Source organism: Euprymna scolopes, chromosome 2, assembly GCF_053919585.1.
Source record: "Euprymna scolopes isolate OS-2025 chromosome 2, ASM5391958v1, whole genome shotgun sequence".
NCBI lineage: Eukaryota > Metazoa > Mollusca > Cephalopoda > Sepiida > Sepiolidae > Euprymna > Euprymna scolopes.
The window spans coordinates 20961878-20988521 of NC_136483.1; the positions used below are offsets into that span (position 1 = coordinate 20961878).

The window sequence follows — 26644 nt, forward strand, 5'->3', positions numbered from 1 at the left end:
AGCATTTGCGTTTTTTTTAAGAAAGGGCTTCCAGCGCCCCTCAATCTCACTCATGGAGCCCCAGGGCTCTGTGGATCCCACTTTGGGAAACCCTGTTCTATATCATTTTAACAGAAGAAAAAAGTTTAACTGGGATGCATGTCATTGTTTGTTTGTTTCTTACTTTCTTCTGCCAAATTGGGAAACATATATGGAAGACAGTTGCATGATGGTGTTTCTTGGCCTGAGCAAGCAAAGCCTTCTTGGATCTTCTGTTAACTGCATAGTTCCATAATTCTCTGAAAATTTTCTTCATTAGGATGAGTTCCTGGAAACAGAAAATGCTTATGTAATAAAGAAACAGGACACAATCACTTTGTATAATATATAAATATATAATAAATAATTTTAATGCAGTTTTATGAACATGGGATTTTTTATTTGTGTATTAATAAATCCTAAACAAAAAATCTTTAACATACTTCTTAGGAATAAAAATCATATGAAGCTGCAAGAGTCAAGTTAAACCACATATATTATTTACTATTGTTATAAATTTCTATCAGCAATGATATCGAACACGCACACATGTATATAGCTTAGTTGCCATATGCTCTCTCTCTCTCTCTCTCTTTCTCTTTTCTCTCCTTATATATATATATATATATATATATATATATATATATATATATATAGAGAGAGAGAGAGAGAGAGACAGATAGATAGACAGAGAGATAGACAAGCCTGACGAATTCTCACGCGAAGGAAACGCGGAATATTCTGTGTAGCTTAATTGCCATATATATTTTCATGACTTACTATATATATATATATATATATATATATATATATATATATATATATATATATATATATATATACTTTAAACATTAGTCTTTTTAAGACGAAAATCAATAGGTATTTCCTGTCTTTGCTATAATCAAGTTTCTTTCTTGTTAGTTCTTTACATTAAGGGGTTTCATGCCTTGTCTTGAACGATTTCCATACGAAAAAAACAATGGTACCTGAAATGTGTGACGTAAGGACAAGGCAGAGGCAACAGAGGTCAAAATACTGTAGACAAAACAAATTCGAATTATAACAAATGATGAATGACGTCATGTTTTTCGAGCAAAAGAAAACTAAGGTTTTCGGTTCAGTTTCTCTGACTTTGTGTTGGTTTTAAGCTATTTCGGCGCTTGGTGTGCGGTTACTAACAATGGACAGATTCGACATTCGCTTAAAACCAACACAAAGTCAAGTATCTGCAGAATGTCTTCTTGGTTCCTCCTCTTCTCTTTTCTCTCTCCCAACAATCGAACACAGCATATAATAACAAAACTCTAAAGCACGTCTGACAGCACTGACTTCTGCCAACAGTCTGCTCCTCCTCTTAACAACACAGGCTTTTTATATCGCAAAATCGTTCACCTCTATTTGCATATTCTTCTAACTCACGTGATCACTACTCTATAAATAAGAGTCTTGACCATTTCTTTTCTTTCTTTTTATTTATTTTTGGTGACCGACCCGCACGTGGTCTATCCAGGTAAGTCACGCATTTCTCCACAGTAGAAGACGTATAAACCCTGCATATATGTATATGGGATGTTCAAAAGTAATGCTTCCTATTTTTCATTCCGCCTGAATAGATCAGAGGGGATTGCAAATTGCATTGTTATGATGATAAAAGAATCAGAATTGGAATCGCTAATTGTATCAGATTTTTAGAATAAAATTGATTGGAATCTTAAAAAATATTGGATTGTCCCGTATATTTATTTATTTATTTTATTCCATTTTCATCCCTACCAAGGCACACTACCACTTGTGATGTAGGGGGCTACTATCATGGACATAAGGTGCGGGGATACTATGTAGAGAGTTGAGCAGTAAGACGTCTGTTCACATTACACTTGAACTTCTGCATGTCAGTACAGTGGGGGAAGCAGGAACCTGGAAGGGAGTTCCAAAGTTTAGCAGTTCTGAAGAAGAAACTATTAGAATAAAAGGCTTTCCTACATCTAGGGATCTCTATTGGTAGGGGTGGGAATTTGCTGCTTGTCGGGTTTGTCAGGTGTATTTACACCGAGGGGGTACAAGGGCTTGTAGTTCATTAGATCATCTACCATTAAAATACTTGTAGAACAGGCAGAGAGATGCAACATTTCATTGAGGGGACAGAGGTTGAAGTTCAGGACCTATCAGGTTGGCAACTCTGTTTTGAACCATGGCCAGGAACGAGAGACTAGTAGCAGATGCAACAGCCCAAATGTAACAACAATACTCCATACATAGGCGAATATTGGCCTTGTAAAGATACAGGATACTTTTATATGTAAGTAACTTTCTAGCATGGTAGAAAGAGGCCACCTTCCTCACAGCGGCCCTGGCAATGCTCTCTATATATTTGTTCTAAATCATGTTCCCTGTGAATGTGAAACTAAGGAGTTTGAAAGAAGTACTTTCAGGTAATGTATCTTTAGTCATAGCTATTTGCAGTTGAGAAGGTTTCTTGTAATTATTTAAGGAAACAAGCTTAGTCTTAGCAGCATTGAATGTTACCATCCATTTACAGTTACATTCCACTATAGATTTGAGGTCATCCTGTAGTGTTTCTGCCATTTCCTTAGTTATGTGTTCATTTGGTTTCCCCTTGTGCCTGTTATAGAGCGTGGTGTTATCAGCATATATACCCATCTCAGAGACAATTTTATCAATGAGGTCATTTATGAATATCAGGGATAATAAAGGTCCAATGATAGACCCGCATTTATCTTATATTGTTTAGATATATAACCATTGAGGATAATCTGGATTTAAGTATGAAGTTAAGTATTCATCCTGTGATACTGTAAGATCTGATTTTCTTGAGAAGATCATCGGGCCTTACTCTATCATAAGCCTTAGATATATCTAGGGCTACCACTCTACTCCCCCCTGTTTTGTCCAGTGTATGGTATATACGTTCAGAGATTACAATTAGGATATCTGCTGTAGAACAGGCTTGCCTAAATCCATATTGTTGGTCGGTTAGAAGTTTAGCTTCTGTAAGCTGATGGACTAGAGCTTGATTAATTATGGACTCAAATATTTTCGCGAAAGAGGGAGGAAGCTAATGGGGTAATAATTTAATGGGTCAGTTCTTTCACCAAAATTCTTGTAAACTGGTATAATAGAAGTAGTTTCCCAGAAGTCAGGAAAGCAAGATTCTTTAAGGCATTTGTTGTTAAGTGCGGGGCATGTTTTTAATCGCACAACCGGGATGAGATCGTGTCGACATGCTTTCGAGGTGGCTAGGTTTTTTTATATCATGCACTTGAGAAGGGGTAATTTTCAGATCATCTAGTGTGGTGTCTGTCCACAAAGTCAAGTCAGGGAGGAAGTAGTTTGTTGGGTCCAAAGTGGAGTTTGAAGCAAACCGACTGGCAAGTATGTTAGCCTTGTCAGTTGCCATGCTAACAACCTTTTGATTGTTGGATAGTGGGGGAATCGTTGATTGCTCATTATTTACTACACTGTTATAGATTTTCCAAAAGTCATGGGTTCCTAATTTCTGTGTTTCATAACGTGTTCTTGTGGTTTCGGTATATTCTCACTTAGCTGTCTCTATTTCTTTCTTACAATTACTTCTAGCCTCTATAAACTTTTGCCTGTTTGTACTGGACTTTTGCCGGTTAAATCTGCAATATGCATGCTGCCTCTTAGCAATGGCAGCTGTACAAGTAGAAGTAAACCATTGGGGAGAGTGGGGTTTACTATAGAATTTCCGCCTAGGAACATGTGCTTCAATTGCCGTTTTGACCCATTCAGCGGTCTCATTTGTGCACTGTTCAGTGGGAAGAGAAAAGATATTTCCCCATGAGGCATCTTTAAAGAGATCCCTGATGACTTCCTAGTCAGCCTTCTTATAAAACCTTGTCATTTTGAAGCAATGGCTCTTCAGTTTTGGGTCGAGAATTAAGAGCGATTTCTACTTATTATCACAGCATGATCAGCATTCTTGAGTGATTATGAGCATTCGTTACATAATTATCAGGAACTGTAGTCAGAAATAGATCTAGAAGTGGAGCATGTTGATCTTGCTGATCTGGGAAATGTGTCAGAAATGTAACCGTCTGTTATAGGGAATGAGACAGAGAAGCTATGTGTTGTGCTACCAGCTGTGTCTGTGTAAGTATATATATGACTGACCAATTTTTATGATTTCAGGTTCAAAAGAACAGCTACAGCAGGAATTAGAATACACCCTATTAAAGCCTGATTGTCACAGCTGGTGAGTTTCAAAAATGCAATCTGGATGTGAGGACACTTTAGAAGAACGATATGCATGAAATTTTGTTTTAAACTTGGAAAAAATGCTACCAAAACGTATGAAATGCTTCAGACTGCTTTTGGACCATTTTGCATGAATCGAGCATGAGTTTTTGAATGGTATAAGAGATTCAAGGAAGGCAGGGAGTCTATGAGGGATAATGAAAGGTGTGGGAGGATTAAGGAAGTCAGAACACCAGATTTAATTGGCCAAATAAAGAATTTCATAGCTAAGGCCCATCGTGTGTCTATAGATAATAAGTGAACAGTTTGATGTCAGTGTGGGAACTGTACATAATTATTTATGAGGAACTGAAGATGCGGAAGATTTGCGCAAAGTTTATCCCTAGGATGCTCAGAGAAAATCAGAAAGAAGTGATGTTGTCATGACAGCAGAGAGATGGCCGAGCTGTTCAATTACGATCCCGCAGTTCTTGATGCTCTGGTGACCTGCAAAGAAAGCTGGATCTACTGCTACGACCCAAAGACCATGAAACGGAGTTCCCAGTGGAAGTATGCTGCCTATCCCAGATCCAAGAAGGCCAAACAGAGCAAATCCACCCAGAAACTTATGATGATCCCCTTTTTTTGGACAGCACGATCATGATCTACATGCACTGGGTTCCCACTGGACAGACAGTCAACAAGGAATACTATGTTGAGGTTTTAAGGGAGTTCAGGAAGAGATTCGGTCGGAAGATGCCAGCACTCTTCAAATCGGATTAGTGGCATTTTCACCAAGATAATGCAGCAGTCCACAACTCAGTCCTTGTCACAGACTATTTGACCAAGATGAGCATCAAGACAATTCCTCACCCTCCCTATAGTCCAGACCTTCCTCCCTGTGACTTTTGGTTATTCCCTAAGCTTAAGGAAAACCTTAGATGCTGTCGTTATGAGAATTGAAGTGATGAAAGAGGATGTGATGAGGGTCAAGAAGACTTCCACGGGAGACTCGTATTTGATTAGACGGTCTTATAACTCAAATGGCCTAATTAATATCTGAATAAAGATATATTGTGGCCAGATGATTAGTTTCATGATTACAATAGAATAAAAACACCACAAAACAAGTTATTGCTATAACTCACTTGACCTCTGTGTGTGTGTGTGTGTGTGTGTGTGTGTGTGTGTGTGTGTGTGTGTGTGTGTGTGTGTGCAATGCTGTTACGCAGCATAGAAAAAGGAATCCAGACGTTGTCTGTTGCTATCTGGTCATGTTTGTCCCCAGTGACTATCTTCTTGGCTCAACCTACTTTTATCAAACTTTGACTCAAGTATCTCTGAACTCCTCAGAGTATGCCCAAACCGACAACCATCATCAAGCACTCAAATTGAAAACTGTTCTAAACTTAATTTTAATAATTTTCAGAATGTGAGAAATAATATAATTATTTCCACAGCCTAACAACGCCGCAGCTCACAGGAGTCATGACAGCCAACAAAACGAAAGTCCAAAACTTGAGTTTGGCCCCTATTTGGGCTCATCAATTGAACACATCTGCACTTGGGATTCGAAACCTGAATGTGGATTTGTTTAACTGATGAGCTCAAAAAGGGGTGAAACTCAAGTTTTGGACTTTCACTTTGTTGGCTGTCATGGCTCCTGTGAGCTGCGACATTGTTTGGCTGTGAAAATAATTATATGTATATATATGCCGATAAATAGAGAATTGAATAAAGTAGCCCAACTGGGTGGTTTTCTCTTCACCCCAAAACCACCAGAATCTAGGCCATTGTTGAGATGGCTTGTTCCCTCTTGATTGGTATGGCTTTGGTCTTGTGTAGTTCTAGGAGGTCCACCTTCTCAGGCTTTGCATTCTTGCTTTGAGGAGTGGTTAGTTTAGTGCTAATCGCCTGCATGGCAGAGTGTTTTTCCTCTAGGATGCTGGTTTTTCAAATTTCACTTTTCGACCTTGTGTCACATCATACTACAGTGGGAGGAAAATAAATAACTGACTAGAGTTTAAAATAGAATAAACAGTAGTTAAATAAGTTATTCCTGTTTTTTGTTGTTTTTGTTTTTTTTTTTGTTTTTGTATTAACACCACTAAATAGAGGATTGAACAGAATATAAAAGAGAGTAAACAGAAACTAAATAAAGTTGTGTGTTCCAAATGAATAAAATGACAGCACTCATTTTCACTGATTCCGCAATTCGCATCATCTTTTAACTTCAATTTGTGTTCTTTAGGCCTTAACGTATTATGTGCACAGTTTGCCTTCCTCAAAAACAAACTCTCATTCTTCAAATGGCTTGCTTATATGCAGTTCAAGATCGTCTAATTTGCATACGATTGGCAAAAATTTGCATTAGTTCGTGCAACCGTTGAAGATAAAATCAACTGGGTGCCATTTTGGATTTTTATATTATTCAACAGCTGAACCCTACAAAACACATAGTTACGTGGCCGATTTTAAAGCAAGTAATTTTCGTACTCATTACAATTTTTTATACGGGTTGTACTCCTTTGCACAATAAAACAGTACTCCTTTGCATAATAAAACAATTAATAGACGTACTGAGCATCTTATAGTCGATATGAGTGCGCATCTAAAACTCTAAAATCCACTATTTTTTTAATCTAATCGAGTTCTTACAGAAAGAAACAAAAAAGTAAAAGAAATAAAAATTATAAAACACACCTGATGATGCCTTGCAAGTTTGAACGCTTGTTGCTGTTGCCGCCATAAGCCAAACGTTGTTGAAAGAACAGCAGTGATATGTTTAACATGCAGTTGTTGTTGTCTGGTTTTTAGCTGAAGACAAAGTTGGGTGTAATGTCTCCATTGCAGATACGCAATGCTAACTGGCCAATACTTTAAGTGGAGTATCATCCGGGTCATCACTTTCTGGTTGGTCAGATCCATTATTTGAGAATGACAAAATTATTTACGAATTAAAAAGCATTTAAATAAAGATAATAGCAAACGAAACATAAAGAAATGTATGCAAGAATAAAGTTTTTAAAAATATGACGGCATATCAACCCTTTTCATGTTATTTAATGCTGAATCCAGTCATTTTGGAAAAAGGTTTTATACTAAAGTTCTTTATGTCTTTAAATATTTATTCATTGTGTTTGGTTTGGTTGTTTTATGGCGTATCAATATTTTTCTAGTTATTTAATGCTGAATCCAGTAATTTTGACAAAGAAGTTCTTCAAATAGTGTTTGGTTTGGTTTAGTTTGGTTTAGTTTAGTTTGTAGAGGAAAATTGTTGGCTTTGTTTTGACTTTGCAAAATATTATTGAATTTTGCAAGAGAGAAAGGAAAAAAATAATTACATCAATGCTTGGTGCATTTTAGGTTAGGAAGTTAAGGTGATCTGGTAGCAACACAAAAAACAATAGAGCTCGATAGAAAAAAAAACAATAGAGCTCGATAGAAAAAAAACAGAAGTTGTGAGTGTAAATATAAAGCCAGCAGAAGAAGAAACGATAAACAAAAAGAGAAAAGGAACAAAGAAGAAAAAAAAAACAGTGCACTAGTTGATAAAAGTAATTTTCTGGAACTCATTTATATTGTAGCAAGCAACAAAGTTTAGTCTACAAATCGTTATATATCTCCTCTGTGCATGCAGTTAAATGTGCTCGTAAACAGCAAAAAAATAAATACAAAAATAAATAAATAAATAAAATAAACAAAAGTTCAGCTAGAATTCGTCAGTGCCAACTTTCTCAACTTCCAACTCGTGTTCTCCCCCACCACCTCTGTCAACAGGCATTTTATTAGAAAACTGACTTCATTCCATTTGCATATGTATGCAGTGGACGATGAGATCTCGTGAGATTTCACGAGACTACACCTTATAAATCCATGGCTGCCATCTTTAATCTCTCTCTCAGATCCCATCTGAAGGTAAGTCGTATAGCCACATAATACACACACACATGGGCGCTTTCTTCTTTGCTTATTACATTCACCTCTACACTCCCCCCTGGCCTCCAGATCACACATGTGGCATTGTGGACGTGGTCATTTGTTGCGGGCACTCCTACGAAGAGGGATTGGCTGGACTACTTTATCTTCATTGGAGCTCTCACAAGAGGCATTAGAACTATTGGTGTTAGCGGTAGGGTGTGCAGTCATACCATCAAGCTGGACTTCTTCATCTTCATCGGAGCTCTCAGAAGGGGTGCTGGAACTATTGGCGTGAGAATTGGGTTTCACAGCCATACCATCACGGGGAATAGGTTGGATCCACAGGTCATCATTGGATGATTCACCATTACTGCTACTCGCCAGCTGGTTCATATTTAGGGCAGGCCGGATATCCTTCATATGGCGTGGGGTACCATCGACTAGCACGGCTTGCTCACTGATGATGCCAGTGATTCGACCTCTTTGAAAGCTGGTGGTGCATTGGTTATTGGAAGTCTTCACCCAGACAGTGTCCCCTAATTCATACGGCGCTTGGGTTTCCTGCCAATCAGGCAGACGGGCGTCAATGTCCTTGATGTGCACTCGATAGCAATGGATCGCATTGGCGGGTGCACTTGCAACAGTCATGGCATCCTTTGGTGTTGCATTATATCTATAGACCATCTCTGCTATCGTGCATTGTTTTCTTGCCGCGATTCTCTGATCCCCAGCTGGCATCAGTTGTGATGGATGGCTCTCGTCTGGGTGAGGCCCCGTGTTTTGACAAGCTTCTGGGTTTGACCTTTACTCCTGATCTGAAATGGAACATGTACATCAAGTCTGTTGCCAAGGTCGCTGGAAAGATGGGGGGATCCTTCTACCGCTCCAGAAGATATCTCACTACTGATGCAATTCTCTATCTATATAAAAGCCAAGTACGTCCAAGGATGGAATACTGTTGCCATATCTGGGCAGGAGCTGCCAAAAACAGCCTATCATGCCTTGACAGAGTACAAAATAGACTTCGTGGTTTAGTGGGGGATGCCCTTTTCTCTACCCTGCAACCCCTCTCCCACAGAAGAGACGTTGCGAGCCTATCCTTGTTTTATCGTTATTTTCATGGCAGGTGCTCGTCTGAACTCCAATCCCTCTCTTCATGCTTCGGTGGCACTGCTCTGCTATGCTATTGCCACTCGGTACATATGCACATCGGTGTCTGAACTGGATCCCCCCACTCATCTATGAAACGCCTGAACTCCTCACTGCAGAATGCCGTGTCATTGTCTGATCTCTTCAGCCGGCCCCCTTTCATAAAATATGGACTCCAATTCACAGATGATACTGGAGGAATCCTGTCTTATTAATGGGCACCAGATCACGAACATTGTCAGTCCACAATCGATCAGGGTGAGGAAGTGCTGGCTGCCACAGTTGGTTATGTCCATACCCAGTTGGCTCCAAGTCGTGTCACCTCCCAGCTGACCTTTCTGCCATCTGGTTGGGGCGGGGTCGATTAACTGGCATGTTTGGCATTCCTTGACTACTGCTTTTACTGCACTTTTGGACACCGACGGATTGGACAACTGCACAAAATAACATGTCTGTCTCACTCCGGATTGTTCACTGAGGTGGTGTATCTTTCTGATTTCGTCCGCCACCTCAATAGAAGCAGCACATAATAATGGTACTGGCTCGGCTTTCTTCTTCATGGTGTCATACCATCTCTGTGGCACCCGAGTGAGCCTATCAGCAAGGTTGTAATTTGAAGTGACCAGTACCACATCCACAGATAGGTTGTACTCTGTTACCAGCTTTCTTATGGTCTCCAACCTCCATCTGATCAGCATCTCGGTGACTGCCTTAGTGTGCACCCTGGTCTTGCTGTCAGTGTGTCTGATATCCAGTGGGACACATATAGCGAATCAGTGTGTATGCGTGATTTTCTGACTTTCCACTGGAGTGCCAGGTTGATGCCTTTTTTCACTGCATCGAGCTCTGCCAGGTCGATATGAGCATTCACTGGTCACAAGCAGCAGGCGTCCTCAATCGCCACCCCATTCTTCTCCAACAGCATACCAATTGCCAGAGAGCTTGAATCAGTTCATCTCCCTGCATGAACCAGTCTCCTTTGGCGGAGTCATCCTGCTTTACCCTTGCAATGGTCTCCTTCACCATGCAAACCAACAGATCGTCTACTGTTTCATCATCCTAGCCTTTGGTGACTGCGCTTGCCCTCCTTTTTATGATGCCTGTTGCCACGTGAGTCCATCCACACACTGGTAGGTGCCCCACAAGTTTTCCACACAAGGAGAATACTGCTCGCCTCATGAAGACATTGGGCACTTCAGGAACTGCAGTACCGCACCACCATTTCAAGGTTCCTCGCTCCTGTCAAATGTTCAGGCCCAAGACATGGGTGTCATCCTCCAAACGTTCTGGATCCTTGCAAATCAAACCAAACTCAGCAAGTTTGGACCTTACACATGATGATAACACAACATCTTTGTTCACAAATATGTCATCAAGGTAAGCTGATGTCCACTATTTTATTGTTTCTTCCTGTGACAACACAGCGTTGACAATGGTCTTCATTATTTGGGGTGTCACATTTAGCCCAAACTCTAGTCTGGTAAAGTAGTACCTCCTGCCACCAAACACCACCGTCTGAAATGGCCACATCGTTTCACTGATCACGACATGCAGGTACGCTTTTCTTAGATGCAGCATGGACACATTGGAACTCTGTTGGCGCCACTCTTGTAGCTTGCTGGCACAAACGTCAGCATCTGCCATGAATGCATCAACATGCGCATTTGGTTCACAGTAGTCCATTACTGGCCTCACCTTTGCCTTCTTGTGTGGAGCAACCGCCATCAGTGTGATACACCTTTGGGAGGTCAAAGTTGCTCATAGGGGTAGGGAATTAATGATCCAATCATGAAGTTCTTCTTCGTATGCAGGCTTCATTTGGTCAGGCACATGGTACTCTGTTTCCTTATTCTGTAGTTTGGCTGGCTCCTGGTTTTCCAACCACTTTTACGAGGCTGCCCAAGCCTTCTGCTGCTGGACTTTAGCTCACGACATTTGCTTTATGCCAGCTTCCTCCACCCTTCTGTTGGATGATGGGAAAACTAATTAATAAATTTCTCAACTCACACACATACAGTTATAAGCATACACACTCTGACACTAACACATATGCACACATGACAAATTAACTCCTTTCACACTGTCGACCGCTCTTCACAAACAAATGCTTAAACTTATTCATTTTAAATACTTCTAAAATTTCTCACTGTACTTTCTTTCTACAATGGACACAAATAAACATTGACTCTTATTTTAATCAAATATAATTTGTCTAATTGAGTGGAGAAGTTTTGATTACGATTTTTCAGACCTTAGATTATTTAAAATTATTTTAAATTCATATCTATGTAAACTTCTATTTTAAATATATATAAAATATTTTGTGAAACTGTTGCATGCGGGGTATCAAAATAGAGATATGTAATATAAAAGGGTTTTGAAACGGCACCAAACGATTATATATAGTATACAGGGATTACAGAAGAGAGACTAGATGTTAGGGGCAGGAGAAGCATAGAAGGTGCGCTTGAAAGTCAAATCACAACGCAATTTTACGAAAATAAACAAATATTTTTCTTGCTTGGAATTTATAATTTAAATATATTTCGGAGTCAAACTGCATCCTCAGTATTTTGTACATCTTTCTCGTTGTGATTTGGATTTCAAGAGCACCTGATGCATATTTTATTTTATTCAAATTAAATCAACGCTTCTATAACGAAACTCACACGCCTGACGTTAATCTCGCATATCCAACGCACCATTCCAGCATTTCAAAATACAACCGCGAGAAAAAAGAAAAAAAGCAAAAACAAAAAGAAACAAAAAAAAAATTAGTAAAAAAATTGTTTATTCTCTTTGTTTAGTGTGTGAAGAACAGTTTCATATAATTTTTATTAATGAGTCATCACATATCAAAGCTAAAAGCCATTTGAGGAAAAGCGTTGATGAAATGTCGAAAGCGTCAATTGATTGATGAAGAATATTGTGAGAAGACTAAAAATGAATAGAATGAACTAAATTTGAATTCTTATTAGGACGGTTTATGGCAAGGGAAATAGAAGGAAAAGTGAAAAAAAAAATCGACTGAAGAGAAAGAGCGATAAATAAAGACCTGACCAGAGATAAGTTTGTTTGGAAGTCAATTTTTAAAAGCAGTTCAACACAGTTTGTTTGGAAGTCAATTTTTAAAAGCAGTTCAACACAGTTTGTTTGGAAGTCAATTTTTAAAAGCAGTTCAACACAGTTTGTTTGGAAGTCAATTTTTAAAAGCAGTTCAACACAGTTTGTTTGGAAGTCAATTTTTAAAAGCAGTTCAACACAGTTTGTTTGGAAGTCAATTTTTAAAAGCAGTTCAACACAGTTTGTTTGGAAGTCAATTTTTAAAAGCAGTTCAACACAGTTTGTTTGGGAGTCAATTTTGAAAAACAGTTCAACACAGTTTATTTGGGAGTCAATTTTGAAAAGCAGTTCAACACATTTCAGCATGGCATATAAAAGTGGTCATTATATTTCATCGCTGTATTATTTACTTGAGACAATTTTTGAATTGTTTTTATTATTTGCTTGATACAATTTTTGAAATTTTTGTTAAAATGCTTTACCTGATTTCTGAGACCAATATCTTCAAGACTTTCTTTATCGGTTCCTGTCGTCTGGCTATTCCTGGATGTAGGAGGAAATATATTATAAAAGAAGTTACAATAAAAAAAAAACTGGAATAGAAAAAAGTACCAAAATATTCATGTCAACATAATACAAACAATAAGAATCAAAACTCATATTAAAACTAAACATAAATCAGTATTTGGATTATTTTAGACTCATGTTGAATGTTATTCGCACAACGTTTTAGCCAATGTAATCTTCGGCCTTTATGTGTATCTTGTTAAACTCTGGAATCTTTCTGTCAAACTCGCAAATCTGCACCAAATTTTGAACAGAAACTTTTATTTAATCTTGCAACGACCCGTGACGTAATGGATAAAATACTAATTAAATTTTAGATCTAAGTGACATTCTCCTGTGACATATTCAGTGCAGATGATACAATTGCGAATTACTTAAGACTTCTAGCTGGTCATCGCAGACGGAATGAGAGCATGCTACCACTTGTGGATTAAATAAAGAGTCTCATTTGAAATTCCATGCAGATTCTTGAGTTCAACAGAAAGATTTCCAAGTTTGACAAAATGATGGCAACCTTCTGTATAATGAAACAATGGCGTTCTGCATCTAGTCTGGTGCTCTAAAGCGTTTGCTGTAATTATAAAGAACCAGGTTTTTTTTTTTTTTTTTTTATTTAATTTTCACCCCAAACAAGGCACAGTGCCACTTTGAAGCACGGGGCTAATATCAGGGACTTAATTAGCAGGGTCATTATGAAGGGAGATGAGTAGAAAGATGTTTGTTAACATTACACTTGAACTTCTGCATATCAGTGCAGTTGGGAAAGCAGAATCCCGGAAGGGAGTTCCAAAGACCCGCAGTTCTGGGGAAGAAACTATTGGAGTAAAAGGCTTTCTTGCACCTAGGGATCTCTACTGTAAAGGGATGAGACTTAGTAGCTTGTTGGGTTTGTCGGGGATTAGTTTCGTCAGGGAGGTACAAGTGTTTGCAGTTCGTCAGAGCATTCACTATTAAAGTATTTGTAGAATAGGCAGAGGGATGCAACATTTCGTCGATGGGACAGAGGCTGAAGCCTAGATGACAGTTCAGGACCTATCAGGTTGGTGACTCTCTTTTGAACCCTGTCCAGGAGCGAGAGACTAGCAGCAGATGCACCAGCCCAGATGTGACAACAGTACTCCATACATGGGCGAATGGTGGCCTTATAGAGGTATAGGATACTGTCAGGCGTAAGTAGTTTTCTAGCACGGTAGAGGGAGCCAACCTTCCTTGCAGCAGCCTTGGCAATGCTCTCAATGTATCTATTCCAGTTCATATTCTCTGTAAACGTTAGGCTGAGGAGTTTAAAAGAAGTACTTTCAGGCAATGTGTTCTTGGCCATTGCTATTGGTGGTAGAGAAGGTTTCTTGTAGTTATTGAAGGAAACAAGCTTAGTCTTAGCAGCATTGAATGTGACCATCCATTTTTGTCCCCATTCCACTACAGATTGGAGGTCCTCTAGTGTTTCTGCCATTTCCTTGGATATGTGTTCATTTGTTTTCCCCTCATATCTGTTATAGAGAGTGGTGTCATCGGCAAATATACCCATCTCCGAAACAATTTTATCAGGGAGGTCATTTATGAATGTAAGGAATAATAAAGGTCCAAGGGTAGACCCCTGAAGTGCTCCTGCATTTATGTCATATTGTTTAGATGTACGACCGTCGAGGACAACTTTGATTTTTCTATTACTTAAGAAGGATTTAATTACATTATGAATTCTTCCAGTGATTCCATATGATCTAATTTTCCTTAGAAGACCATCGTGCCATACCCTGTCAAAAGCCTTAGATATATCAAGGGCTACCGCTCTACCCTCCCCTGTTTTGTCAAATGAACGGTATATACGTTCAGAAACTACAGTTAAGGTATCTGCTGTTGAACGGGCTTGCCTGAATCCATATTGTTTGTCAGTCAGGAGTTTAGCAGCTGTTAGGTTTGCTCAATTACCAGGGTCCACTGCTCGGTGTTGCAGACAAAGTCCAATAGAAAGGGAAGCCAATATAGTTGAAGCCAGCGCAGCTGCAGGAATTGCCGGAAGGATGTTGCAGTGCTTCACCATCTGCCTAACGGAACTCTAAACTTAGCCTTTGCCTTTCCCAAGTAATCCACAAGGTAGTGAAGCTATTTGCCTACATCTGATGAAAGTTTGAAAACATTTCCAATTTTGAGGAAAATAACGAAGATTTTCATCGTAGTGATGGTTGTTTCAAAATAAAAGTAAAATCCTTAAGAGATTCTTTTTAAAACATTGTTGGACGAAAGACACACAAATTCTGTAATGGTCAAAATTTGAAAATATTTCCAATTTTGACGAAAATAGCGAAGAATTTCATCATAATTATGATTGTATTTTTTCTTCAGGTGTATTTTGACAAGATACACCTGAAGAAGGTCGGAGTTTACATCGGCCGAAACATTGTGCGAATAACATTTAAAATGAGAACAGTAGTCCGAATAATCCAAGTAATATGAATTATCAATCTTCATCTCAAAAAGTAAAAAGAAACATAATACATAAATCACGTCTTAACTTTGACATTGGTTTTAATATGTATAAGTTCTTACAGACTGAAAATATCACATTTTAACAACATTTATGCATTGAAACAAATATGTTTGGCCGCAATAAGAGTATGAAAAACACATCTAGATTAAAAACTAGATATTATTAACAAAAATAGAAATTCACTGTATACTTCAAGTGTTCATTTGAAATTTGTTTATTTTGTATTAATGTGAAATCACTAAGTCCAACAGCCACTTGAGGATAAGGATTAATTAGATTGCCAGTTGGATGATGAATAATACGATGAGATGATTGGAAACGACGGGTGGAACTAAACAAAACCGCTCAGCAAGTATTTGTATACGCCTTGAAAATGACTATGTTGTAGTTGTCTGGGAAGAAGCCTTATGATATTGTGTTTCACAAATGGGAAGTTCTTAGAAAGAAACTTTGTTAATAGAAGTTTTGTTTGGCTTTAGGTACAGAGAGAAAGAAAGGAAGTTATTTGCAGTAAATGTAGCCAGACGAGTTTTTGCTGTGAATGTTTGACAAGGGTGTTGCAGACATTTGATCTCAATCAAGTATCTACCATTAAAATAATGATAAATGTGAGAAAGGTTTCCGTATTATTTTCACTGATCGCCATGTTTGTTTTGTGCAACCAATGAAAACAATACGGAGTACCGACCTGAATACTCTTAAAAATCGACCTTTTAAAGTCTTTAGTTGGTACTCTAGCACACATTGACCACATGCTGGGAATATATTTTGATATTTTTTCTTATACTAATTAGAGCACAAGTTAATTTCAGCAAAAAATGAAAGAGTTTTTTTTAAATACAAGGTTCGTTTTTTACAGCTGGCGTCGTCAAGTTATAGAGAAGAAAAATTTACAGTTCAGGTTGAATTGTTGAGAAATAACATCGTCAAATTATAAAAAAAAGAGTAAAGTACAATTCAAGTCAGATTTTAGAAAAATGGCGTCGTCAAGTTATGGAGTAGAAAAAAATGAAGAACTTAAAAAAAAACGATTCTGTTGGATTTCGTGAAAAAAAATTCGCTGCTGTTAAATGAAGAACTTAAAATGTGATTCGGTTGTATTTGCTGTAAAAAAAAAAAAAAAAAAAAAAATCGTCGCTTTACAACAAAGAACTTAACATGCGATCTGGTTCTATTTTCTGAAAAAAAGTCGTCGCTGTTAAATGAAGAACTTAAAATACAATTAAAGCCGGATTTTTTTTTATTTGGTGTCGCCGAGGAGTGCTAGCTGCGACTGGCTGGATGGTAAGTGCTAGCAATGTCTGGCCGTGTAGTGAGTGCTGGCTGCATCTAGCCATATACTGTGGGCTAGCTGTGTCTAGCATAACTGTATTTGGAAGCCCTGGGCATGTGTTTATGCGAGATGATCCATAAGGATCATGGGGCATGTAGTTCGATATGCATTAATTTGCATATCAACGAATCAGCAGCCCTACAAAGACATTATAAAGACCAAAGGCAAAAGGAATGGGAGGTGGTTAGCATGAAAGATACAAGACGTGTAAAAAGTCGTGCAGATGCTGGCAATATAGTTTATATATATATAATATTTAATCCTAATTAGACCACAAGATGTCAAATGACAACTGAGTATTTTTTGCTTTTTTTCTTAAATGCTGCCCAATCTTTTAAGGTGCCAATGAAAACTTCATGTTATTTTTTTTTTTTTATATAATAGCATTATTATTTAGAAATCCATTTTTAGAATGGAGGGGAGAGGCATTTGAACTATTCTTTACTTTCACCTAACAATTTAATAAACAAGCGATACCGTTTGCCAATTGTCGGTTGCTGTGATTTCATTGGCTGAGCATTTTTGCACCTTCCAGCAGTTTTCATAATCTGCCTGGAATCTGCCGACAATAACGCGGTCTATATTCTGCATAAGTACTCATTGGTCTAATAAAACGAAAGTACTTAGCAGAGAAACGGGCAGACAGTCACACATCTCTCAGATTAGTATAGATAGAAGTTTTCTTACTGAACATCTTCTCCGGTGGAACCATTTTCTTGAAGAATGTTTTCCTGTTGCCAGCAGCAGGTATGGTCTCTTGAAGTGTGAGGACATTTTGTCCAAGCGTCAAGATGAAGTCTTCTCTGTAGACAACGTACAGCGAGGCAGGAGGTGGATTTTGCGAATGAGTGCCACTTAACAAGAATTTGCTGCATCCAAATCGCCAAACGATTTTTATAATGATTCCTGGGAGAAGAAATGGAAAAATAAGTGGGTGAAAAATGGTAATAGTATATTCAGGTGGATTTTATAGAGTGTATCATATTTTGTTTATAAAAAAAATACTACTACTAATACTAATACTTATAATACTAGTACTACTACAAATAAGAATAATAACCTGCAAGAAATCTTATAAATTGTGTCCCACCCCCTCGATAAAGGTCATCAGCCTCGATTGATACAACACCAACTACTGTGAAAGGTTAAAAAGAATGGAAAGACTGAAGAGGGACAGCTCTAACCAAACTTTCACGGAAACAGTATGAAGAGAACTAATACCTTAGGGATGTGTAGTGAAAATTGAATGTGACTGCAGTCACGGAGGTGGGCTGCATGTGCAAACTCGAAACCCGAGCGATGGAAGACGAAGGCGACGAATCAGCAGGTCTAAATGCACATTAATTTGCATAGATGAGATAATATAAGGCTGGGAGTTAAGATGTTTGGAGGGGGGGGGGCGAGCCATTGAGTTCTCAAGAACCTGATGGAACCTGGTTACAGCGGAGAGTGTTGCTAAGAATCGAGTCCCGGGTTTTTTTTGTTTTTTTTTTCGATTAGGGGATGCTTATTGCTACCCAAATCCGAGTAAAGATCAATGGTCGTTGCTATTAGAAAACTTTTGTTGTTGTTGTGTTTGTTGTTGTAATGCAAAGTCATTTGCAAAGTTTATCAAAAAAGGTAGCATGTATTAGAAATCTCACCCAGATTTCAGAGAACAATATTGGTTAGTACCAGTGAGTAATTGTCTATGATGGCATGTGTGAGAACTCCTAGTGAGTTACAATCATAACAAATACGTACTCCAAAATACAAAATAGGCTGGTTACCACTGCCAAAAATATCTTCAGAATGAACAATAAGAAGAGTAATAAAAACAAAAGAAAACGTCAAATACCACAGCAAATAATGGAGTTATTTGTTGTTCTTTTATTGCTTTCATTATCCGAACCATAAAAAGAAAGAAGATAAAATCAACATAGCTATGACTGCTGAAGCAGCACTGATGAGAACATCGCTACCCAATGAGGCAACTACTATGTGCGAATGAAAGAGATGAGCAGCTATTTCTATCCATTGAATAACGCTGTTATTGGCTCATATTGTGGTAAAAAAAAAACAGCAATGGAAAAGGTCACTTATAGTAACAATAATGGTGCTACTCCAGAAAATTGAAGGGTCAGAGAGAATGGAAATATCAAGAAAGGAAAGTGCAATCTAAACCACAACCTGAAGAATACAGAGAATACTAGAATCCTTGGGAGTTTTTTTTTTTTTTTTTTGTCATTTGAGTTACAGTTTTTTAGCCTTTATCTCCTCTTGAAATATGTGTAAAAATGTATTTTGTTTTCAAACTTATTTTAATTGCATTAAAATATTGAGAAAGGAACAGACCTCTTTTATGTTAAAGGATTTTAAATGTGTCTTAGAGTAGCATGGATAGGTAGATAGAATAAGGGCATATACCTTTTTTTAGATCCGATGATGTTCCATCTAATTGTGTTGCCAAATTTTAGTTTAATTTAAAAAAAAACAGGAATTTATTACTTTTTTGTCTATAAAAATATGCTTTGCCATTAAATAAGATACTTTTTGCCATTAAAAAAGATAAATTACACATTAAAATGTATTTGAATTATTATTAATTTGTTATGCCTTTCTGTTTAAATCTAAAAAAAAAAAATGCTTAGATTATTATATCCTCTGTGTTCTATGCCTCGTTGGGTATTTACCCAGTTCAAACCTTACAAACAAAACAGACGAAACATACAATATTAATACAAATCAAATTCTATTAAACATTTCATTTGATACTTCACAAAAATGCCCTTTTAAATTTCTGTTTTGCTATTATTTCGAAATTCTGTCCAATTTCATCTAAAAAAACTAAATTACTATTCTTTATCATATCTAACTTGTTTACAAAAATATCTCTGTTAGCAAAAATCCCAATTTGTTAATCGATTTCGTATTTGAAAACAGGCTTGCCAGCATATTTAAACATTGAGGGGAAATATTTTTTTTAATGTTATTTACTTTAAACTCTTAGAGATATTTACAAAACAGGGTAATTCCTCACAGGAGGAAGCTTTAAGGTCTGCCCAGGTTTGCCGCTTTTAGTCTAGCTCTAAGATAGAATGCAAGAATATCAGAAGCAGAAAAAAGTTGGCAAATTTAAGGAATCAAAATATTCGTTTTATTTGTATTATTCAGACTACTTTTTTTTTTCAATTCAATTTTCATCCCAAACAAGGTACAGTGCACCTTTGAAGTAGGGGGCTATTATCGGGGACATAAGTTGTAGGGGCATTATGGAGGGAGATGAGTAGCAAGATGTTTGTTCACATAACACTTGAACTTCTGTATGTCAGTACAGTTGGGAAAGCAGAATCCCGGAAGGGAATTCCAAAGTCTAGCAGTTCTGGGGAAGAAACTATTGGAGTAGAAGGCTTTCTTACACCTAGGGATCTCTACTGTGAAGGGGTGAGATTTAGCTGCTTGTTGGGTTTGTCAGGGGTATTTACTGTTCTCATCTTGAGTGATGTAACCTCAAACCTTCTTTAGTTGTATCTTATCAAACTTGGGAATCTTTCTCTTTAATTTAGGGAAAATTATATATATATATATATATATATATATATATATATATATATATATATATATATATATATATAACTATTTCAATTAATCACATAAATTAATATACAAAGATATAATTTTATGCATAAATTTCCAGTATTTACTTCAACAGTGCTTGATACATGCATAAAGCTAGGTAGTAAGTTATGAAAATATATATGGTAATTAAGCTACACAGAATATTCCGTATTTCATTCTTGTGAGAATTCGTCAGGCTTATGTGAAAAGTTGTGGTTAGCGCACCTTTTTATATATGCACATGCTATTGAATTTTCTAGTTAGTCAATCAGCTTTCTAGTTGCCGCCGCGCCCATCCTAATCAGTCATGGGAGGGCATTTGCAGAATAAAGGAATAGTTGTCTTCAGGTTCAACCATCTCCTTTGTGTGTATGGGAAGGGCAGATATTTTTTGTTGTAGTAAGCTGACCTACTTTCAAGCTAAGTGTAGGTAGATATGTTATTTTGTGTTATATTCTATATTTCGGATATTATGGTACTTTATATATATATATATATATATATATATATATATATATATATAATTATTTATGAAAATGTATGTTTATTATTATTATTATTATTATTATTTATTCATTTATTTTCTATTGTTATTGTCACCTTTTTTTTTACACAGGAATCACCACTTATCAAGGCCCGGAGGCCACTGGAGGATAAGGTTTAAATGTTAAGAGTATTTCGTATTGCTATCCTAGAGTAAAGTTTATCCTGTACACACAGTTGTTCTCTATTTCTCTCCTACAGTTTAATAGATGTTGGGATTCTTTAAAGAATAGGATAGCAAATTTTTCATTTAGGCATAATCTACATGCATCGTCCAGGTCCCTACATGTACTTGCTTGTGTAATATTTTCCATTCAACTATCGGCAAACGTCCACTTTCTTTGAGTTCCCAGTATTGGTTTGCAAGTACTGCTTTTATTCAGTATATTTTTTTGTTTTTGAACATACTTTTATGATCATAATATCTGGTTTTGAAATCTAAAGAAGTCAAACCGGCAACTAGAAAGCTGATTGGCTAACTAGAAAAATTCAATAGCATGTGCGTATATAAAAAGGCGCGCTAACCACAACTTTTTGCATAAGCCTGGAGTAATTCTCACGAGAATGAAACGCGAGATATTCTATATAGTTTAATTGCCATATATATTTTCATAACTTACTATATATATATATATATATATATATATATAATTTTTTTCTGAATTCAATTCAAGAAATGATGAAACATTATGAAACAATAACACTAATGTCGGTAAGTATTTAAAAATTATTATAGTAATATATATATATATATATATATATATATATATATATGTATATGTATATAAATATATATATATATATGTATATATATATATATATATAACTTTGTGGAGCTTGCTTGCTTTCTTGCTTGCTTTTTTCTTGTCTTCTACGATTGGCCGATTCCATCTTTTAAAAGAGATTGACTAGTGAATATATATATATATATATATATATATATATATATATATATATATATATATATATATATATATATATATATATATAAAACCATATGAAATAAAATGGAGGTGGAAGGACCTGGATACTCAACGAAACGTTGAGTATCCAGGTCCTTCCACCTCCATTTTATTTCATATCGTCGGATTTAATCCAGCTCAACAATCATAAAACCATATATATATATATATATTTTTAGTTTTGCTCTCACTACTATATATTAGGTTTAATATAATAATCGATAGAGAATTGTCTTTATAATAATAAATATGTAATCTTCATGAATTAAAATATCATATTTAAGCGTACCTTATGACTATGCAACGCCAGGCAGCATGCTAGTATATATATATATATATATATATATATATATATATATATATATATATATATATATATATATATAAGTGAGAATGCATGTGAGGACACTTCTCGACCTATATACTCAACGAGTTTTTTATCTACAGACTTGAAATTTAGTATATAGTGTATTCAGACACGTGGAAAAAATATATATATAAAAAAGCTGCTAATAGGTAAAAATTTAAAAAATGGCTCGTAGATGTCACTGGATTTTTATCTTTTTGTAAATTGTTTCATAAGGTTTGAAAATACTTTTTAAAGATCATAGTAAGCCGATCTAATGATTATCATACTTGACTCACTATCTTTAGGTTTGGGTTTCGAGCTCAGCTCGCATATTTTTTTTTTTACTAACAAGAATTGAGCTGATAAAAAAAAACCATAATACTCGCATGCACATGTCTCAGTTTCTTCCCGTTTTTTTTTTTTTTTTACTTAATTTTTTAAAGGAATTTAGTGTTATGTTTAATACTGTGCAACGTCAGGTACATCTTCTAGTATATATATATATATAGTAATTTTGTAATAAATAGTGATGTACAGCACTAAATAGTTAGAATGTACATCTAAAGAGAAGAATAGGTTTAAGTAGAAAGCTACTAACGCCCGAAAGTATCCTGCACCTCTATAAGGCCATCATTCGCCCATGTATGGAGTATTGCTGTCATATTTGGGCTGGTGCATCTGCTGCTAGTCTCTCGCTCTCAGACAAGGTTCAAAAGAGAGTCACCAACCTGATAAGTCCTGAACTATCATCTAAGCTTCAGCCTCTGTCCCATCGACGAAATGTTGCATCTACAAGTACTTTAATGTTGAATGCTCCAACGAACTGCAAGCACTTGTACCCCCTCGACGTAAATCTCCCGACAAATCCGACAAGCAGCTAAATCCCACCCCTTCACAGTAGAGATCCCTAGATGTAAGAGAGCCTTCTACTCCAGTAGTTTCTTCCCCAGAACTGCTAGACTTTGGAATTCCGTTCCGGGTTCCTGCTTCCCTAACTGTACTGACATGCAGAAGTTCAAGTGTAACGTGAATCGACATCTTGCTGCTCAACTCCCCACATAGTACCCCTGTAGCTTATGTCCCTGATAGTAGCCCCCTACATCAAAGTGGCAATGTGCCTTGTTTGGGGTGAAAATGTAATAAAAAAAAAATTAAAAAAAATCGTCTTGCAAAATTCATACTAGAATTGTCTACAAGGATAAGACACTTGGTAAAACTCAGTTGTAAGTCACACTCTTCTGGATGTCATGTAGGCGATATTGAAAATACAATTGTACATTGCTGATGGAACGAAAGCATGCTAACTCCGTGGACTAAATAAAGGGTTCCATTCGAAATTCTGTGCAAATTCCCGAGCTTGACAGAAACTTTGACAAGATATACCTGAAGAATATCAGAAGATACATCAACTAAAACGTTATGAAAATAACACTCAAAAGAACAGTTCAACTCAAGAGTGTCGTCTAAATAATTTGAATCATTGAAGAATTGAGAAACAAAATAAAAACATTAGTTACCTCGCAATGACTTGGATCTTGAGCAGGTGCCTCCAACTGGCAAGAGCTTGAGTCAAGACGTTGTGTCTGTGGGTCTTTTCAATGTGTTGGATAGATTTTTTCTGATGGATTTTCTGTTGAATAGCATTTTGTCGCCATTGATTGAAAAAATGGCGTTGCACTGTACGACAACTATGCTGGAAATGTGTTTTAAAAGGAAACAAAATGATAATGAAGAAATATGTAACATTGTAATAAGTGATTCAGAGTAACCTCCCTTATTTGTTATTACCTCCCCCTTTTTTTTTTACATGGAGATCACCACTTATCAAGGCCCAGAAGCCACTCGGGGATAAGGCTTATTGTACAGTAATCAATGGGATAGTATCATAGTAATCGTTAGTATTGGAAATTTGATAAAGTGTCTTACTTAAGAGGGCAGTTCATCAGGAATTTGTTTATGTTGGACTTGAAGACATCCAAGTTGTAGTCAGGTGGGAAACAGGCAAATGGAACAGAGTTCTACAGGCATGCAGTTCTAAGAAAGAAGCTTTGTTCATGGAATCTATGTTTTGATTTAGGCATAGATAAAGAGTGGGGAAAATTACTGACAGTGGTTTCAGCTAGACGGGTATTTATCATGAAAGATTGGTGAGGGGGGGGGACCAGGGATTGGAGCTCGGACGAGCACTTGCCATGGAGATAACGATAAAACAAAGACAGGCTTGCAACGTCACTTCTGTGAGAGAGAGGCTGCAGGGAAGAGAAAAGGGCATCCCCCACTAAGCCACAAAGTCTATTTTGTACTCTGTCAAGGCAGGATCTGTTTTAAAACTATAAAGTAACACATGAACCAGTATTCCAAGCAAAATAACGCCTACACGTTTACTGTTGTTCTTGTTATTACAGACTTATCCCCACTTTCCAGTCTACCACTCTAACATTGTTACAAATCAATTTCATAAGTAGATATTATTGAATATTGGGTGAATAGATCGACTAGTATATAATTCGGTTAGTTGAAAATAGAGAAAATGCAGTGCATCCAGTGACATTGAGGTTAGAATTGACTCGACTGTGGGAATTGATAGAAAAGGTTGTGACATCACGTGGCTTGTAGAAAGAGTGAGAGAATCATCACTTCCTTGGCGGCACAAGAAGTGTGAATCGATTGTAAAAAAATGTCCTTATAAAACACAATTGAACAGCAATGATCAATCTCTCTCTGTCACTCCTGGCCCCTACTGGTAAGTAATTTGGGACAAAAGATCCAGTAGAATAAACCTCCTCTGTCTTCAACTGTTTTGTTTTGATCTTTTCAAGGAACCTGCTTGCAGGCAGCATTTTCTCAGTCTGACAAGATCACATCAAAGAAACATGCAGGAGTGACACAAGGTAAGATTATGAACTTTCATTTATGACACAATGTTGAAATGTAACAATTAGGATCGACATGTCAATAATGCAACCCATAAATCATATGAAACCATTTGCAAGAACACTTGCAACCTGCATAAAAGGTGCTGTAGTGTTATCAATTAAGAGCAAAAAATGACAGTTTTTGTCCTTTATCTATTTATCTGGTCGGGCTCCTTGCCCTGACCAATGTGACTCTCTCTCTCCAGATTTCCCTGTCTTCCATCAGCTGCCTAAGATCTTCAGGATCATAGTTAGCGTCATGTGCAATTTGCTAGATGTATGTAGATCTAGGCCATCCTATGCTCGTGGAGTATACAGCAATGAGCTTTTTGTTTTTTTTCAAAGGTCACCACTTATCAAGGCCCGGAGGCCACTCGAGGATAAGGGTTAATGAGTGTACAGTAGTCAATAGGATAGTATCGTAGTAATCGTTAGTATTGGAGATTTGATAAAGTGTCATACTTAAGGGGGCAGTCCATCAGGAATTTGTTTATGTTGGACTTGAAGACATCCAAGTTGTAGTCAGGTGGGAAACAGGCAGACGGAAGAGAGTTCCACTGGCATGCACTTCTAAGAAAGAAGCTTTGTTCATGGAATCTACGTTTTGGTTTTGGTATATCATAGTAATCGTTAGTAGTGGGAAGTTGGTGATTTGGATTATGTTGAATAATAACGTTTGTCTTTTTATTACCTCCCTTTGATTGTAAAAATCCCATAATTCCTTTTCCTTTGTTCTCAAAAAGTTTTCTTCTCTCGACCGTCCACACGTTTTATTTTTCCTCCTTAGAATTTATGTTTGTTTCTAACCCCTTCCAGTCACGATGCAACTCTCAACAGATTACTTAAGGGGACGGTTCATAAAGAATTTCTTTACATTGGACTTGGATACGACCAAATTGTAGTCAGCTGGAAAATAGACAAACGGAAGAGTGTTCCACAGGCGTGCAGTTCTAAGAAAGAAGCTTTGTTCATGGAATCTACATTTTGATTTAGGCACAGATAAAGAGTTTGGGAAATTATTGATAGTGGTTTCAAGTGTTTTTCGTAAAAGTTTGGCAAGGGGGAACCAGAGATTGGAGCTCAGACGAGCACTTGGTATGAGAATAACGATAAAACAGAGACAGACTCACTATGTCTTTTCTGTGGGAAAGAGGTTGCAGGGAAGAGAAAAAGGAATCTCCCACTAGGCTACAAAATTTATTTTGAACTCTTAAGAAAAATTTCAAACTACTATTTTGATGGAAGCTTATGCAATCCAACTTACCTGCACTGCTTCCTTCATAGCCTTACACCGTAAACTATGTGTTGTTTTTTCTCTCCAGGAGAAAAATCTTTGAAGCAACAAGGACTGGTGAAAATGTTCAGCTTTGTTTTTTCTCTGTATGACCAACCGCCAACCGAGCACACATTTTCTAAGGAATCGGTGACAATGGTGGATACTAAGACTGGTTTCTTTTTCTCGAAGAATGAATAAATTTCTGAAAGAAAAAAGTAGAAATGTTATCATTATACTGCTATGTC

The 26644-nt window shown here is 36.9% G+C and overlaps 1 protein-coding gene across 1 annotated transcript in view; it reads right to left on the bottom strand.

Annotated features, from left to right (window-relative positions):
• Positions 1-26644, bottom strand: part of LOC145289608 (uncharacterized) — a 194307-nt gene that overhangs the window by 101415 nt on the left and 66248 nt on the right. Inside the window, exons 14-19 of the mRNA XM_080136424.1 lie at positions 26388-26601; positions 23726-23901; positions 17445-17663; positions 12852-12912; positions 6940-7146; positions 164-307 (exon numbers count right to left, since the gene is read on the bottom strand). Coding sequence (XP_079992550.1) covers positions 164-307; positions 6940-7146; positions 12852-12912; positions 17445-17663; positions 23726-23901; positions 26388-26601 — 1021 coding nt within the window. The remainder of the gene's footprint in view (positions 1-163; positions 308-6939; positions 7147-12851; positions 12913-17444; positions 17664-23725; positions 23902-26387; positions 26602-26644) is intronic.